The 16,078-nt window shown below is 39.0% G+C and overlaps 1 protein-coding gene across 1 annotated transcript in view; it reads right to left on the bottom strand.

Moving 5' to 3' along the window:
* LOC124284971 (homeobox protein MOX-2-like) overlaps positions 1–16,078 on the bottom strand; it is a 48,955-nt gene that overhangs the window by 15,839 nt on the left and 17,038 nt on the right. The window contains exon 2 of the mRNA XM_046721099.1: positions 5,601–5,776. Coding sequence (XP_046577055.1) covers positions 5,601–5,776 — 176 coding nt within the window. The remainder of the gene's footprint in view (positions 1–5,600; positions 5,777–16,078) is intronic.

Consider the following 16,078-nt stretch of genomic DNA (forward strand, 5'->3'; position numbering starts at 1 on the left):
TCATGTTCTCCTAGACGTCCTGCTTATCCGATCTTTCTGTGTCTCACAACCCTTCACACCTCAACATCCACTCTCCTGTTCTTACAACGTTCTGCTACACCTCAACATCCCTCCCGTGTCTTACAACCGTTCTGCTACACCTCAACATCCTACGTAACTCCCATATACCCATGTTCTTACAACGTCGGTACAGACGTCCCTCTTTCTGATACCCCTTCCCTCTCCTGTTCTTACAACGTTCCAAACGTGCTACACCTCAACATCCCTCGTACAGACGTCCCTCTTCTGATACCCTTCCTCAACAACGTTCTGCTACACCCAACATCCCTCGTACAGACGTCCCTCTTCTGATATCCTTCCCTCCTCTTCTTACGTTCCCAAAGTTCTGCTACCCTCAACATCCCTCGTACAGACTCCCTCTTTCTGATATCCCTTCCTCTCTCTCCTGTTCTTACAATGTTCTGCTACACCCCCAACATCCCTCGTACAGACGTCCCTCTTTCTGATAACCCTTCCCTCTCTCCTGTTCTTACAACGTTCTGCTACACCTCAACATCCCTCGTACAGACGTCCCTCTTTCTGATACCCCTTCCCTCTCTCCTGTTCTTACAATGTTCTGCTACACCTCAACATCCCTCGTACAGACGTCCCTCTTTCTGATATCCCTTCCCTCTCTCCTGTTCTTACAACGTTCTGCTACACCTCAACATCCCTCGTACAGACGTCCCTCTTTCTGATATCCCTTCCCTCTCTCCTGTTCTTACAACGTTCTGCTACACCTCAACATCCCTCGTACAGACGTCCCTCTTTCTGATACCCCTTCCCTCTCTCCTGTTCTTACAATGTTCTGCTACACCTCAACATCCCTCGTACAGACGTCCCTCTTTCTGACACCCATTCCCTCTCTCCTGTTCTTACAACGTTCTGCTACACCCTCAACATTCCTCGTACAGACGTCCCTCTTTCTGATACCCCTTCCCTCTCTCCTGTTCTTACAACGTTCTGCTACACCTCAACATCCCTCGTACAGACGTCCCTCTTTCTGATACCCATTCCCTCTCTCCTGTTCTAACAATGTTCTGCTACACCTCAACATCCCTCGTACAGACGTCCCTCTTTCTGATAACCCTACCCTCTCTCCTGTTCTTACAACGTTCTGCTACACCCTCAACATCCCTCGTACAGACGTCCCTCTTTCTGATATCCCTTCCCTCTCTCCTGTTCTTACAACGTTCTGCTACACCTCAACATCCCTCGTACAGACGTCCCTCTTTCTGATATCCCTTCCCTCGCTCCTGTTCTTACAACGTTCTGCTACTACAACCTCAACATCCCTCGTTCAGGCGTCCTCTTTCTGATAGACCCTACCCTCTCTCCTGTTCTTACAACGTTCTGCTACACCTCAACATCCCTCGTACAGACGTCCCTCTTTCTGATATCCCTTCCCTCGCTCCTGTTCTTACAACGTTCTGCTACACCCTCAACATCCTTCATTCAGGCGTCCCTCTTTCTGATACCCCTTCCCTCTCTTCTGTTCGTACAACGTTCTGCTACACCCACAACATCCCTCGTTCAGGCGTCCCTCTTTCTGATATCCCTTCCCTCGCTCCTGTTCTTACAATTTTCTGCTACAACCTCAACATCCATTGTGCAGACGTAATCTTTCTGATACCCCTTCCCTCTCTCCTGTTCTTACAATGTTCTGCTACACCCTCAACATCCATCGTGCAGACGTCCCTCTTTCTGATATCCCTTCCCTCGCTCCTGTTCTTACAATTTTCTGCTACAACCTCAACATCCATCGTACAGACGTCCCTCTTTCTGATACCCCTTCCCTCTCTCCTGTTCTTACAATGTTCTGCTACACCCTCAACATCCATCGTACAGACGTCCCTCTTTCTGATATCCCTTCCCTCTCTCCTGTTCTTACAATGTTCTGCAGCACCCTCAACATCCCTCGTACAGACGTCCCCCTTTTTGCTACCCCTCCCCCCCTCCTGCCACCATCCAGGTGGAACCACGCTCCATCTGTTCAGCAGACCTCCTGCCGTAAAAAACTCTAATCTTAACGACCCATTCTTACACGAGGTTTTCTCATTCTGTGCATGTGGGGCTGGGGAAAAATGCAGGAGATGTTTTTACCATCGGAATCACCTAACACGAACGGGAAGAGCGGAGTGGTACTGAAATAGAACCCCGGATAATATCACCCAATCCTGTGCTCAAATGTATCAGGTTTAATGACCACAAAGTTTACGACCTGATGAGGGTTTTCAATGAGGAAATCACCGTTTGAAATCGTATCCTACTTCTGAAGAACGAGTCAGTTCTTGGGCGATAATTGTACATTTTCCCCGTCTCTACCACTAGGAAATGTCGGTTTTGAAAAAAATCTGTCCATATCTCCGTTGTTTATTGTGAGATGTCATTCATGACATGCTTTAATCAAAATATACATACACGTGCCGACCAGAACAATCAAACCGAAGCTTGTTGTCTTGCCAGTAGTACCGGAGCATCGTGACATTTCCTTCCGCCGAAAATAGTTTTTTGACACATCGCAAGATATTCGTAAATAAGAAAATCAGAACAAAAAAAACCTCTGGAATACATTTATCATTAAGAACGTCTTTTCATATGCAAGCCATATATCTGAAGAGAAAATATTTCAACGTCATGAATCTTCACCGGACATTGTGCTATTGTTAAACATAGAACCAAAGGTCAAATGCCGTTAAAAGATCAATTGACAAAGTTACCAACAAAGGTTGTGTCCACGAACTGGCGTTTCTTTATTTTTTGTTAAAACTTGAATTTCTATATTATTATATGTCTTTCTGATAAGTGAGGGTATGCAATTCACAGATGGAATACATGTATTGCCCTTTTACTCTCAGTGATGTTACAATTTTCGAAAATCCTCGTGAAAGTCTGGAATAGTTCGGCAAATCTATATCTGAGCACTGATCTTTCTTCTGACCTCGGCTTTTTTCTATTACACGTTAAAAGGTATATACATTTTTCATGGGAATTACGGATAAGAGTACAGGTGCGCATCAACCTTTGCTTGTCGTGAGAGGTGAATTAACTGATTGGATGGTCAGGCTCGATGGCTTCGTTGATTGTCAATCACTGGATTGTCTGAACCAGACTCGACCGTTTACAGAGTTTGCATTACAAAACTAAAACAAACCATAAACAAAAAAACAAAAAAATTAAATTTCTTTGAGTGGATGAGTGAGTGAGTTTGGTTAACATCGCTTTGAAAAACATTTCAGCTATATCACGGCGTGTTACCTTAATGTGTGAGGAGGGGCGGTGGGGTAGTCGAGTGGTTAAAGCGTTCGCTCGTCACGCCGAAGACCCGGGTTCGATTCCCCACATGGGTACAATGTGTGAAACCCATTTCTGGTGTCCCCCGCCTTGATATTGCTTGAATATTGCTAAAGCGGCGTAAAACCATACTCACTCACTCACTAAGGTGTGTGGGAAACCAGAGGTGATGTATTGGAGAAACCTACCAGCACGAATTTCTGCGAAACCTAGTAACATAATTAGGACGAACCTGGTACTGGAACCGACGATAACAGGTTTCTGACTCGACTAAGGGACATAACTCTGCATAGCAAAATAAGTGTTAAAAGACGACGAGGCCACGATGACCTCTATTTTCATTTCAGAGATGTTAGTGTAATTGGATTTTTAAGGTGAAATAAAATTTTCAATTGTCATTAGAACTTTCAAACCTCAGAAACGTTACGGCGTTGAGATGGCGACGACATACGCCCCACGCAAAGTTAAGATAACGAAGATAATTGCCCCAATAGATGTTGGGCTAACTGAATATATGTGGTAAACTCTGTTTCTTCAATCGACATTAAATCTTAACCGTTAAAACTTTACGACGTTTAGATTGCGGCGGCAAACGCCCAAGATTCCTCGACAAGCAAAGGTAAGATAACGGAGATTTAATAATCAATGTTGACAGCTACTGCTATCTCATATATCACCAGAGGTTATGGACTATATCGTATGTAGTGTATATCGTACCTGTCTCTCAGTGAGGTTGAGAGCCATTGCTATCTCATATATCATCAGAGGTTATGGAATACATCGTATGTAGTGTATATAGTTATTGCCTCTCGGTAAGGTTGAGAGCCACTGCTATCTCATATATCATCAGGGGTTATAGAATATATCGTATGTAGTTTATACCGTACCTGTCTCTCAGTGAGGTTGAGAGCCACTGCTATCTCATATATCATCAGGGGTTATAGAATATATCGTATGTAGTTTATACCGTACCTGTCTCTCTGTGAGGTTGAGAGCCACTGCTATCTCATATATCATAGTTATAGGTTATATAATATATCGTATGTAGTTTATACTGCTATCTGTCTCTCTGTGAGGTTCGAGTGTAGTTTATACCACCTGTCTTTCAGCTATCTCATATATCATATCAGGGGTTATAGAATATATCGTATGTAGTTTATACCGTACCTGTCTCTCTGTGAGGTTGAGAGCCACTGCTATCTCATATATCATCAGGGGTTATAGAATATATCGTATGTAGTTTATACCGTACCTGTCTCTCTGTGAGGTTGAGAGCCACTGCTATCTCATATATCATCAGGGGTTATAGAATATATCGTATGTAGTTTATACCGTACCTGTCTCAGTGAGGTTGAGAGCCACTGCTATCTCATATATCATCAGGGGTTATAGAATATATCGTATGTAGTTTATACTGCACCTGTCTCTGTGTGGTTGGTTGAGAGCCATTGCTATCGCATATATCATCAGGGGTTATAGAATATATCGTATGTAGTTTATACCGTACCTGTCTCTGTGAGGTTGAGAGCCACTGCTATCTCATATATCATCAGGGGTTATAGAATATATCGTATGTAGTTTATACCGTACCTGTCTCTCTGTGAGGTTGAGAGCCATTGCTATCTCATATATCATCAGGGGTTATAGAATATATCGTATGTAGTTTATACCGTACCTGTCTCTCAGTGAGGTTGAGAGCCATTGCTATCTCATATATCATCAGGGGTTATAGAATATATCGTATGTAGTTTATACCGTACCTGTCTCTCTGTGAGGTTGAGAGCCACTGCTATCTCATATATCATCAGGGGTTATAGAATATATCGTATCTAGTGTATACCGTACCTGTCTCTCAGTGAGGTTGAGAGCCACTGCTATCTCATATATCATCAGGGGTTATAGAATATATCGTGTGTAGTTTATACCGTACCTGTCTCTCAGTGAGGTTGAGAGCCACTGCTATCTCATATATCATCAGGGGTTATAGAATATATCGTGTGTAGTTTATACCGTACCTGTCTCTCAGTGAGGTTGAGAGCCACTGCTATCTCAAATATCATCAGGGTTATAGAATATATCGTGTGTAGTTTATACCGCACCTGTCTCAGTGAGGTTGAGAGCCACTGCTATCTCATATATCATCAGGGGTTATAGAATATATCGTATGTAGTTTATACCGTACCTGTCTCTCAGTGAGGTTGAGAGCCACTGCTATCTCATATATCATCAGAGGTTATAGAATATATCGTATGTAGTTTATACCGTACCTGTCTCTCAGTGAGGTTGAGAGCCACTGCTATCTCATATCGCCGTAACCGGGTGAGGTAGTTGTGAACTGCAAACTCCTTCTCTAGTTCCCGGATCTGATGTTTGGTGAACGCCGTCCGCTCTTTTCGGGGTTTTGTGGAAAGATCGAGTTTGTAGGATGGACTTGTGGCTGAATCTGAAACCATATGACAATTATGTTAACACCAGAAAAGTCAATATTTTGAGTAAAATTCTTAAACTATAATCGACAAATCTATTACTCACAATCTCACAGGAAACATCAGCGACTGACTGAATGAGACTCATGGTTTGAATATGTAGTCAATAATTAATACAGGTTTCTTTACTATATTTATAGTTTCAATAAAATACATATCATCTTAGGCTGTAAACATCATGGATCTTCCTCATGATGGTTATTATGAACATTAGGATGATCACTAGAAAACTTTGAATAGTTTATGTAGGAAGATTTATATCAACAGGTAGAGGACTCAGGGATGGTGTTATCACAATGTATTTAAAGGAAGTCTGTCGGCAGTTCAGTAGGCCTACTTGGAAGTTGTACGTTCTGGCCAAAATGGCTCATTATTTCTGATGGGTTGTACTAACTTTGCAAGTTAATAGCCATAGGCTGATCCAGGAATTTTCATTCAAAGGGAAGTGTGTGTGTGTGTGTGTGTGTGTGTGTGTGTTTTGTAGGGGGACCTTAAAACACCCACCCGCCCACCCACCTCTCTGATCCGCCAATGATAGGTGCAAAAGAAACCCAATCCTCAGAAACCAAATCCGTTTTGTCATAATTCAAACTTGCTCAGATCGCCAATTTCGCCTTTAGAGGTAAATACATCAATTGCGTAGAAATAAAAGCAACAAAACCCTTTTCATTATCAAAAGCAAACCTTTCTTACGGCAGAATTAACCTTGTGCGATTCCTTCCATCATAAGCACATCAGTTTCCCGAACCAATAATGCAATGACGTATTTTAGGGATTCATTCACATAATGTTCAAGCCTCTTTTGCGAATAAAACTGATTTCGGGACTTATGATTATTTTCTGGCGTTGGCGTTGACGTTGATGTTAATGTTGACGTCTCTTGTGCATAGATAAAGAGACAGAACAACGTTGTTCCCGTTGTATCGAAGAGATCGATATGTCATCGACACAACCCGCTATGATACCAACAACCAATACTTATCGAAAGGGTCACTGACTTGGTTGATGCATGTCATCATATCCAAATTACGTAGATCGATGCTCATGATATCAATCACTGTTTTATCTGGTCGAGACTGATTGTGTAGAGACCACCGTGCAAGACCACGGAACAGATTGCGGCGTTCAACAACATGCAAATATACATACACGCACTCAGTATTTTTCAATTATCAATTTGGTTATAATAAGTAGAATGTTTTTAGAAGAAATGATAAAATATCAATACAACTTACTTGAGGGCATGATCACGATATTAAACAAGATCGAAATTCATCGGTCAAAGAATGAAAGAATTACTTATCTTATATGAAGTGAATTTAGAAAGACCTTTTGGGTCAGAACATAACGGTTTTGTATTTGTCAAGGAGCAAAATCGTCTATCCTCGGAAATTGCCAGTCATTAAATCCTACGGATCAGCGCAGCGATTGCAGTCAAACAAAGCGTAAGGTTTTGAAATTTGAAGACTTACTTGAATAAACAATAACGGTATTGCAGATAATTGGGAACATATGATATGATGAGATTACATTGTCTTTTTCCTATGAAACTACAGAAGAAAATTATCCGAATATCTAATAACAAAGATTGCTTAATGCATCAAGACTGATATGATCCTCACGGGTCCTATGACACAGACAGTGGCGTGTTTGTGTATATTACAAAAGATCCAGGTATTTTATTTCAGACATATGTGTAAGTTGGATGATATTGTTAGCACACAGCTATATAACTGATAAAAGTGCCGAAACCTGCGACACAACTCGAACAATCTAAACAGTAAAAAAACTGACGTAAAAACGTACGGAATTTTGGGATTCTTTTCCAAAATAACGTAACTATATGAAGTGTGTACAAGTCACAAAGATCGTGTACGTGTTGCCAACGCAGTGAGTGTGTAGTTTCTTTTGTTCGTCAGTTCACAAAACGTCAAGGCCTGAAAACAACCGATTATACGACGAACAGATTCCGCTGTGCGTAAAATGCAGAAGAGCAGTGAAAATTATATGAATGGATTACTCAAAATGGGTTTCTCCTGAAAATAAACACACAAGACATTTTCGATCTAAACATGCGATGGAATGTGTTTATAAGTTCGATTTGTCATATCTAAACATGTTTACGTTCAAAACACCCTAAACATCATCTAAACACTGCATTCCTAAAATCCTAAGATATTTAGATTTTTTATATGTGTACGGCAAAGTGCTGTTATTCAAACAATCTGAACATGTTTACGACGAAGTGAATATCATTGTATATTATCCTAATAATAATTTTAGACACAATGCTAAACATGTTCAGAAAATTAAACGTTTCAAAATAAAGAGACAAGGCACCGCGTAAGTTTGTGTTTAAAATCTAAAAACATTTTACAGTGTAAAAGCAAACAGTATCTATTGTACAATTTGTTTGTGAATCCCAGGTGGTACACGAGACAAACACATGTAGAGGCAAGTCAATTGGGCAATTCATAAAGCAATACATATGACAAGGACCCATTTGTCCTTACGCAACATACTCAAATCTGGGAAATCACAGTGGGGAAAATCGCTCTTGACGGACAAAACGTTAAATAAAAACAAACGATATTTCAGTCGAGAGTGACTGTGATAGGGTTCACAACATTCAGATTAAATAGCGAATTTTCAGCCGAGAGTGAATATCGTTTGGCTTAACAACCTTTTGAGTAAACCAAAATAATTTTCAGTCGAGAATGAATATCGCAGGCTTACAACCTTCAGAGTGAAACAAGCGATATCTCGGCGAAGTTGTGAATGTTGTAGGGCTTAAAACCTTTTGAGAAACACAACAAATTGAACTTGAACTCGAGAATGAACTTCGTGGGGCTCATAACAATAAATAGTTTAGTCATTGTATTATTTATAAAGTCAATGAAGAACCTACGAATGTCTTGAAGTTCCTTGCAGAGAAACTGCATTGCGGTGTATTGTTATCAACATTATCAACGTTTGGCCCCATGAGGAACTATGACGTCATATCTCACTATTCTCAACAATGAAGCAATTGAAGAAACACGTCATAATCGATGATCACTTACTTGCGCTTATCCAAATATCGGATAGTTAATCATTGTACCTCTACATCAATTATGCCCTGACCAATTCATAGCCTGTACCGACGTCAGCTCATGTCGAAGATATGCTCTACCCATAACCCTTTCCACAAAACCTCTAAAATACACTTTATCTATTTGCGAGTATTGAAATCAAAACAAACTTCAGTTGTCAACGAATACAGACTTAGGATGAAGTTTCTTCCGAAGTTTGAGTTTTTCGTGCTTGCAAAGACTGCATTCAAAAGTCTTTCTTAACCCAATTTAAAAATGTGACTTAAATATGTTTTGTCACGCAATTTGATACACACATTCATGGATTGTCCGGAACTTATTACATTAGGTTGGCTGTTACAGAAAGTAACCATTTACGTCAGCTCACATTCACATAATATAAACTTGTTTAATTATATCATCTAATGAAACCTAAGTTCTGCTACACCAATCGCCTCGCATGTTGGGCGTTTTCATAAAATATTTCGTGGAGGGCGAATCACAGAAATGGATTAACCAGCCTTTCAGCCATATTTCGGAAGTGGCACTATTTTACGGCCATGACAACTGTACGTATCCCTCCGCGACACAAGGAAGCAATCTGATTGGTAGTTCGGCCAAACGGAGGAGCGTTGCATAAAAGTTATGGTGTCGGTGTACAACACTTGTCAAGAGCGTGTTCAAAACTAATTATGGGACAAATTGAACACAGATATGGCGTGTGCCTCAACCTGAAAGTCCCGTTTTAGTTCAAATCTGGCTTTTATCAATACCACATTCGTGGCCCGGTATGGCATAAGCGACCCCTTCGTTCCGTTAACAGCAAGACGTAGGCGATGGAGTCAAGCCTACCGGGTATTGCCACACACTGAATGGAACATATAAAATACTCGTTTTATGCCACTGGAGGCCACGGTTGTTCTCTTTGTGAAATAATTTCGCAATTTGGAAGCCACTTTTTACCTCGTCTGAGTTGCATTATTTAGGATACATTGTCAGTGTTGAAAGACTGCCCCCTTGAATTAGTGTCAGACTTGTATATATTTTTTCTTAAAAGTAGAAAACCAACACTGTTTATGTTTTTGAACTGAATTCTAGAAGCTGATTATAGTTGTATATATGTGAGTGAAAAACAAACACTTGCTTTTGATCAGAGGTTTTTAACAACAAAAATCACATGTTTTATCGAGGCCAAGTATGAACTGTGCACTTGTATTTTTCTAAAAAGCATATCTCAATGAATGTTAACCAGATTATCACTCGAAAACATGATACATTTGATGAATAACATCTTCTTGGTTGTTTTAAACAACGGTTAGTTCTTCCCCATTCATCATTTGTAAATGTTAGGATTTAAAAACAGAAGTTTTAATTGCAAAGTAAATATTTCAACGCTATCTTCAGAAAGAGGATTTATATAAATATGGATACAAATGTGACACAACTGAACCAGGTGATCAGATTTTACTCCATAAATGACCAAATCTTTTCATCGTACAAAAACCGAATTTAAGAATGAATGGTCGTATTATTTGAATTCTACCGGATATGTGTTCCTCACATGGCGCAGGAAAGAACCTGCTATATTTATTTTAAAATACATATTTCATGTTGATATCTGCATTGCATTTTCGCAGCGTTTCATTTACGCTAAACATGAATCATGAGCGAGTAGAAGGCCGGTTGAGAAATAGAACCAGTCCCTATGACAAAGTAGCACGCACTCGTTAACACTGACTTCGGAAATGTTTCTCTGGGCGTTTTTCATGGCTCCCAACAACTCGTCAGTTTGGGGCGAAGGCAAGCTGTGGTGGCAAAAAATGTGTTTTTTGGCGTAAATTCTGAAAATACTACTTCATATACATATTTGATGTGGCTTATAAAATATGAGAAGAACCACGTCAGTTTCGCTTTGATTCTCGCCCCCGAACCCTGTCAACTCGGGGGCAAACCGAAACTATGCAGTAAGAGCTGAACGTCAATTTGGTGTATTTCTGCCTGTTTTGTGATGTTATTTATCCAGTTGGTTTGGTTAATTTCAGCTAAGGTGTCCCCCCCACAGGTGACATTCCTTCCCCAACTAGAGGAAATGAGAAAACTCGGACCACATATAGTATGTTTGGCTACTGCAGAGTCGCCCCTGTTGGAAAGTTGTCTGGAACTTGGGTGTATTGTCCTAATCAGATCCATCGTGGGTAGAACACTTGCTTTGAATTTGGGCGACACGTATTTGGTACACAAAAAATAAACACATTAATAACATCCATTTAGTAATAATCCTGTAAAAGTGATCATTGTGTGTCAGGGCTGTTTGTGAATCATTGGATAATAAATTTTGAGAATATTTAAACTATGCATTCAACTACAGTGTCTTCAGCTGGTTCGACCCGTTGACACCACACACAATGATGCCCTGTCGTAAGTTTTGATGTTTCTGTAAATCGTTCCACGGATTCAGGAGAGATTCCTAATGATTTTGCGAATGGTTTTGTCTATCATATACTTTTTAATAATAAAAGAAAACAAAACCTGTTACTACCTTTTCATTCTCATCCTAGAGAATTTATCCATTGTTTTATTGCATTTTTGTATTATTTTTTTAAAAGACATAACTTCAAATTGGGACTAAAACGTTTTGATCTACACTGATCTCAGAACGAGGAAACAATACTTAAGTTCAACTCCCTGGTCACATGACATACGGTGAAAACACACTTACTTACTATTCAATAATATATCGATATATTAATCAACCCAGATCAAATAGATTATGTTTTGTATGTAAAGATAACTTTATTGAAAATGAATTTCATTTTATTTTGGTATGTAAATGTTATCAAAATCTGAGATGTTTGTATTTACCACATAACTTTTATTCGAATCCCACTATTCATAAGTTCAATATGCTCATGTCAACTGGCAATCCATATATTGTAAAAAACCTAGCTATTTATATACACAATGCAATGAAACTTAGAGATTCACTTCTATGCCAATAATATTATATTTCCTTTTGTATACTTTGTAAATTAACTTATTGTCTTCTGAACTATATATCCACATATGTACCGCTCTGAAATCCTGAAGTGTAGCCTGGGCCTATGGCCTCCACTACAAAGAAAATAAAGATTGATGAACACAATAATATATACATATATCTATTTACCCTCAAAATAATTACTGTTATATTCAGGTAAACCATATTATATGGAAACATTCTGACTTTAGCAAACAACTACAATCATATAAAATCAAATAAGATTTTGATAACGATGATACTCCAGGTCATCCGGTACGTCCTAGGTTTCTACAGAACAGTTACTGACTCGGTACAAATACCCAAAATGCATCAGGGTTTGGGAGGAGGCCTTGGTGCAATACATATGTAATTAAGTTTAACTCTAATCTACATGATGCATTAGCGCTCACTGCCTGAAACATGCTTTAAAAAACGTGACGTAAAAAGCAATCAGCCAGATTTAACATAACATAAACCGACGCCTAGAAACATTACTACCACAAACATATATTCTGCAAGCCAACTGCATCGAGATCTCGGCTTTGATAGACGCAATAACCTTTCAATGTGTCACTTGTAAAATAAATCTGAAAGGTATTGGCCTTCAAAATACAGGAAGAATCGTTGGTTCGACATGTCAAGTAAGGTGTGTATATTTTGGTTGGAAGGAAGGCGACTCCTGTCATTTACGTAATTAGTCACTCATTTCGTCAGGAAAATAGTATATTTTGATATCTATGGCAGCTCGGTCCTGACACATTTGACATGTTTGATATATATTAAACTTAATTCCTGTCACATTTTTTGTAAGAGTATAGAAAATGCAAATTTAGAAAATGGACTTTATTAGTGGAGCAAATATCGTGATGAATCGAAATACCCAGTCCCAACAGTTTAAGCAATACGTATGTATTATTCAATTAATGAAATTTTCCGCCCGTGCTTGTTTGCATGGTTATGTTGGGAAGCCAGAGGGGGAGCGTATAAAAGGGCTAGTCTCGCATAAAAATTCTCACGTTCGTCACAATCCGGTTCTTGTTCTTGATACTTTTTCATATTCTTTACCATGTTTTCTTTGCGACTAGTTCCCACAATCGCCACTGACCGTCACCCAGACCTCAAAGTAATGTGATCTTGAGGTCACAAGGAACTTTCCCCTCAAATAAACCCCACAAGTTTCTCCTGTGACCACCTACCGAATCTAAACAAACCCGAGATCTAAGAAATATTGAGTTTGTAGTTGGCAATGTTTTTGGACGATACTCTTGTTTTTGTAATCTTGGGTAAGTAGCACTAATCAAAATGGCCGCAAGCAAGATGGCGTCGGATGTCTCATGGACGGTGCTGTTTATAATCCCCTTTAAGTTAGTTATATGGAAGCTACCGTTTCCGCAGGGTTTCACATATCTTCTTAGAAACTCCATGCACACAGCCCCATATGTGTAACAGATTGACTAGATGTATGTATAATTGTCCTTGTATTCGGGTTTCAAAATTGTGCATGTCTTGTAACTGAGATACGTTGGACTTAGGCCTAGGGGACTCAGGAAATAAAGGGAATGTTTTGTGGTTGGTCATTTAGCACGGAGAAAGGTGTGTGTTGGTCGTGTGTGTTGCATTAATGTACTGAACATAATGTACTCCCCTATTGCTTGAGATATTGTGTGTTGACCTTCTCCATAACCGTACAGTTTTTCATAACCCTTCTCGAAAATACAAAATACAAAGCACTTAACATTTTTTTCATAAAATATCCAATTATTCATGACCCAGGCGAAATATGTGTATTATTTTTTATGACACTCCTCTACAAAAAGAATACATCTAGTATTTAGTAGTTTTTCAATGTTTCCAAAATGATTTGTGATGCAAATGAAGGAAATTCATCATGAGCTTAACTTATAACATCATATAATAGTTTAAATATTACGTTTGTAAATGGAAGGGTCAACGTGGGTGACATTATACTTCGTACCAAACATTGCAGAAAGTTTTGTAATGCACACAGAACTAAGAAAGGCATCGTGAAATATATTTCAGTAATATCACATAGCATCAACTTCGGATGGTTGGAAAGCTTGACGGAGTTCTCGTTTATCAGGTATTGCATCGCACAAAATTACTGTGAATTCAGACTAAAAATATAATTCACAAAATAACCTGTGATTGTGGTAAAAGGAAACGTTGGGTTGATTGGGTGGCTAGGTTAGGAGAGATGGTTGAGTCCGATTACACCGGTGGTGCTCTTAATACCCATCACTTGGTTTTTTGGCCCTGTGTATGTTTAAAAACCGATTTTGCTTGAAAATTGTTGACTACCGTATAAACCGAAAAACAAGGGAATACACTCAACTATAATTAACCGAGCATCCATTCAAGTGATATATATATGTAGTGAGTGAGTGAGTATGGTTTATAATATCACGACGGGGAACGCCAGAAATGAGCTTCACACATTGTACCCATGTGGGGAATCGAACCCGGGTCTTCGGCGTGACGAGCGAACGCTTTAACCACTAGGCTACCCCACCGCCTCTCAAGTGATATAGAGGACGTATTTAAAATACAAATGCCTCAGAAACGACATATTTCTTAACATATTTAAACCGAGACAAATACTAAAGAGATCGACAAAAGCACACCCAGTTGTAGAATACGAGTGCAGTGATATAGATGCGTATCTCATTACCTTGTAATCTCACTTGTAATCACACTGTATGAAGTTATAACTACTATTTTATCACTATAAATTAGCTTTAGTCTCATGTAACATAGACGCATTATATTTTTATTGAACTATCAAGTTTCTACATTCATCGTTTATTGTTATATATCATTACATTTTAGTTATTTATCTATCTTCGATGGAGACTTAAAGATAACTTCTAAAAAACGTTTGATGTTTACAGTTTATTCTTATTTGATATGTCATCTGTTGGGACACATTTTTCCAACATACAATGTTTACATTCGCGAAGCTGCTATACGATAACATGGCCTCATGTAAACAGTTTACGATAAACGATGCTTGTAAAGATAAAAATGTTGAAATTTACTTATAGGCTTGCTTTTTCCATTACAGTCAGCTGGAGTCTATCTCATATTTACATATGTAGATTTCAGTCATGGTTAGACGCAGATAACGGTGGAGCAGAATGGAAGCGCGTCATATATCTGTCAGTCATATTTACTTAGCATTAAACTACCGAGTTTGCGTGGCTCTGGAAGCACTGACGTATGAACACTAACATTAGTTTTTAAATAAGATGCTACTTTTTACATATAAAACGAGCGAATATTTACAAATCAACAATATTGTGAATACTTGTGTAATTACGAACCAAATAGGTGAAAATGAAAAACGAGAAATTGAATCTGTCACTAATTAACTTGATAGCTTTGAATGTGTTTGCTTATCGAAGATAAAACCTTAGAACAAAAAGAGAAAATGAAAAAAATACACGCACGAACCGATTTAATTAATAAATCATGATAATTGTTCAAGACGATACGGAACACTCTCTCGCTGACGTTGGCCGTCTTTCCTAACTAGAACTGGTGTACATACATCCAGCTTCTATAACGGTTCACGCCGAGAGCCTAATTGCTGCCCGATATTAAATGTTTTTCCATATGGGTAACACACACCATTTTAACAAATTTGATCCTGTCAGTTCAAACAAAAAACATTTGCCACCAATAATCATAATAAATTTAATGGCACCCCATGTCCATAGTGTTTGTTTTGGCCAATTCATCCTCCACACTGATTGGCTGAGGACGTGGCCCCCTGCGTGGAATAACATCCCTGCGACCTCTGGCGGTCATAACTAATGCATGAAGCGTCAGATAGAACGAGGACACTTTGCATGTGAAAACGTGCCCATACACCAAGGATAAATATCCCCGACCGAGTATACTGTAGTACAAAGTCATTTTCTTCATATTTTTTTCACGATTCGCGAAGGCAAGTTTCAAAGCATAATCATACATTTCATGAACACTTGATACATCTAAAAAATACATTAAGTATCAATTTTCTGCATTAAGTGTTCCCATGGCAATAGCAAATGTAGGAATAAAACAAAAAATGTGGCAAGCTGTCGGTAATTTGGGAGTTCAGGAAGTGTGCTACTGACGTACATGTTGTAATTGCTCTGACGTCTAAA

The sequence above is a fragment of the Haliotis rubra genome, unplaced genomic scaffold (genome assembly GCF_003918875.1).
Source record: "Haliotis rubra isolate DU_JTF1 unplaced genomic scaffold, ASM391887v1 Scf35, whole genome shotgun sequence".
Classification (NCBI taxonomy): domain Eukaryota; kingdom Metazoa; phylum Mollusca; class Gastropoda; order Lepetellida; family Haliotidae; genus Haliotis; species Haliotis rubra.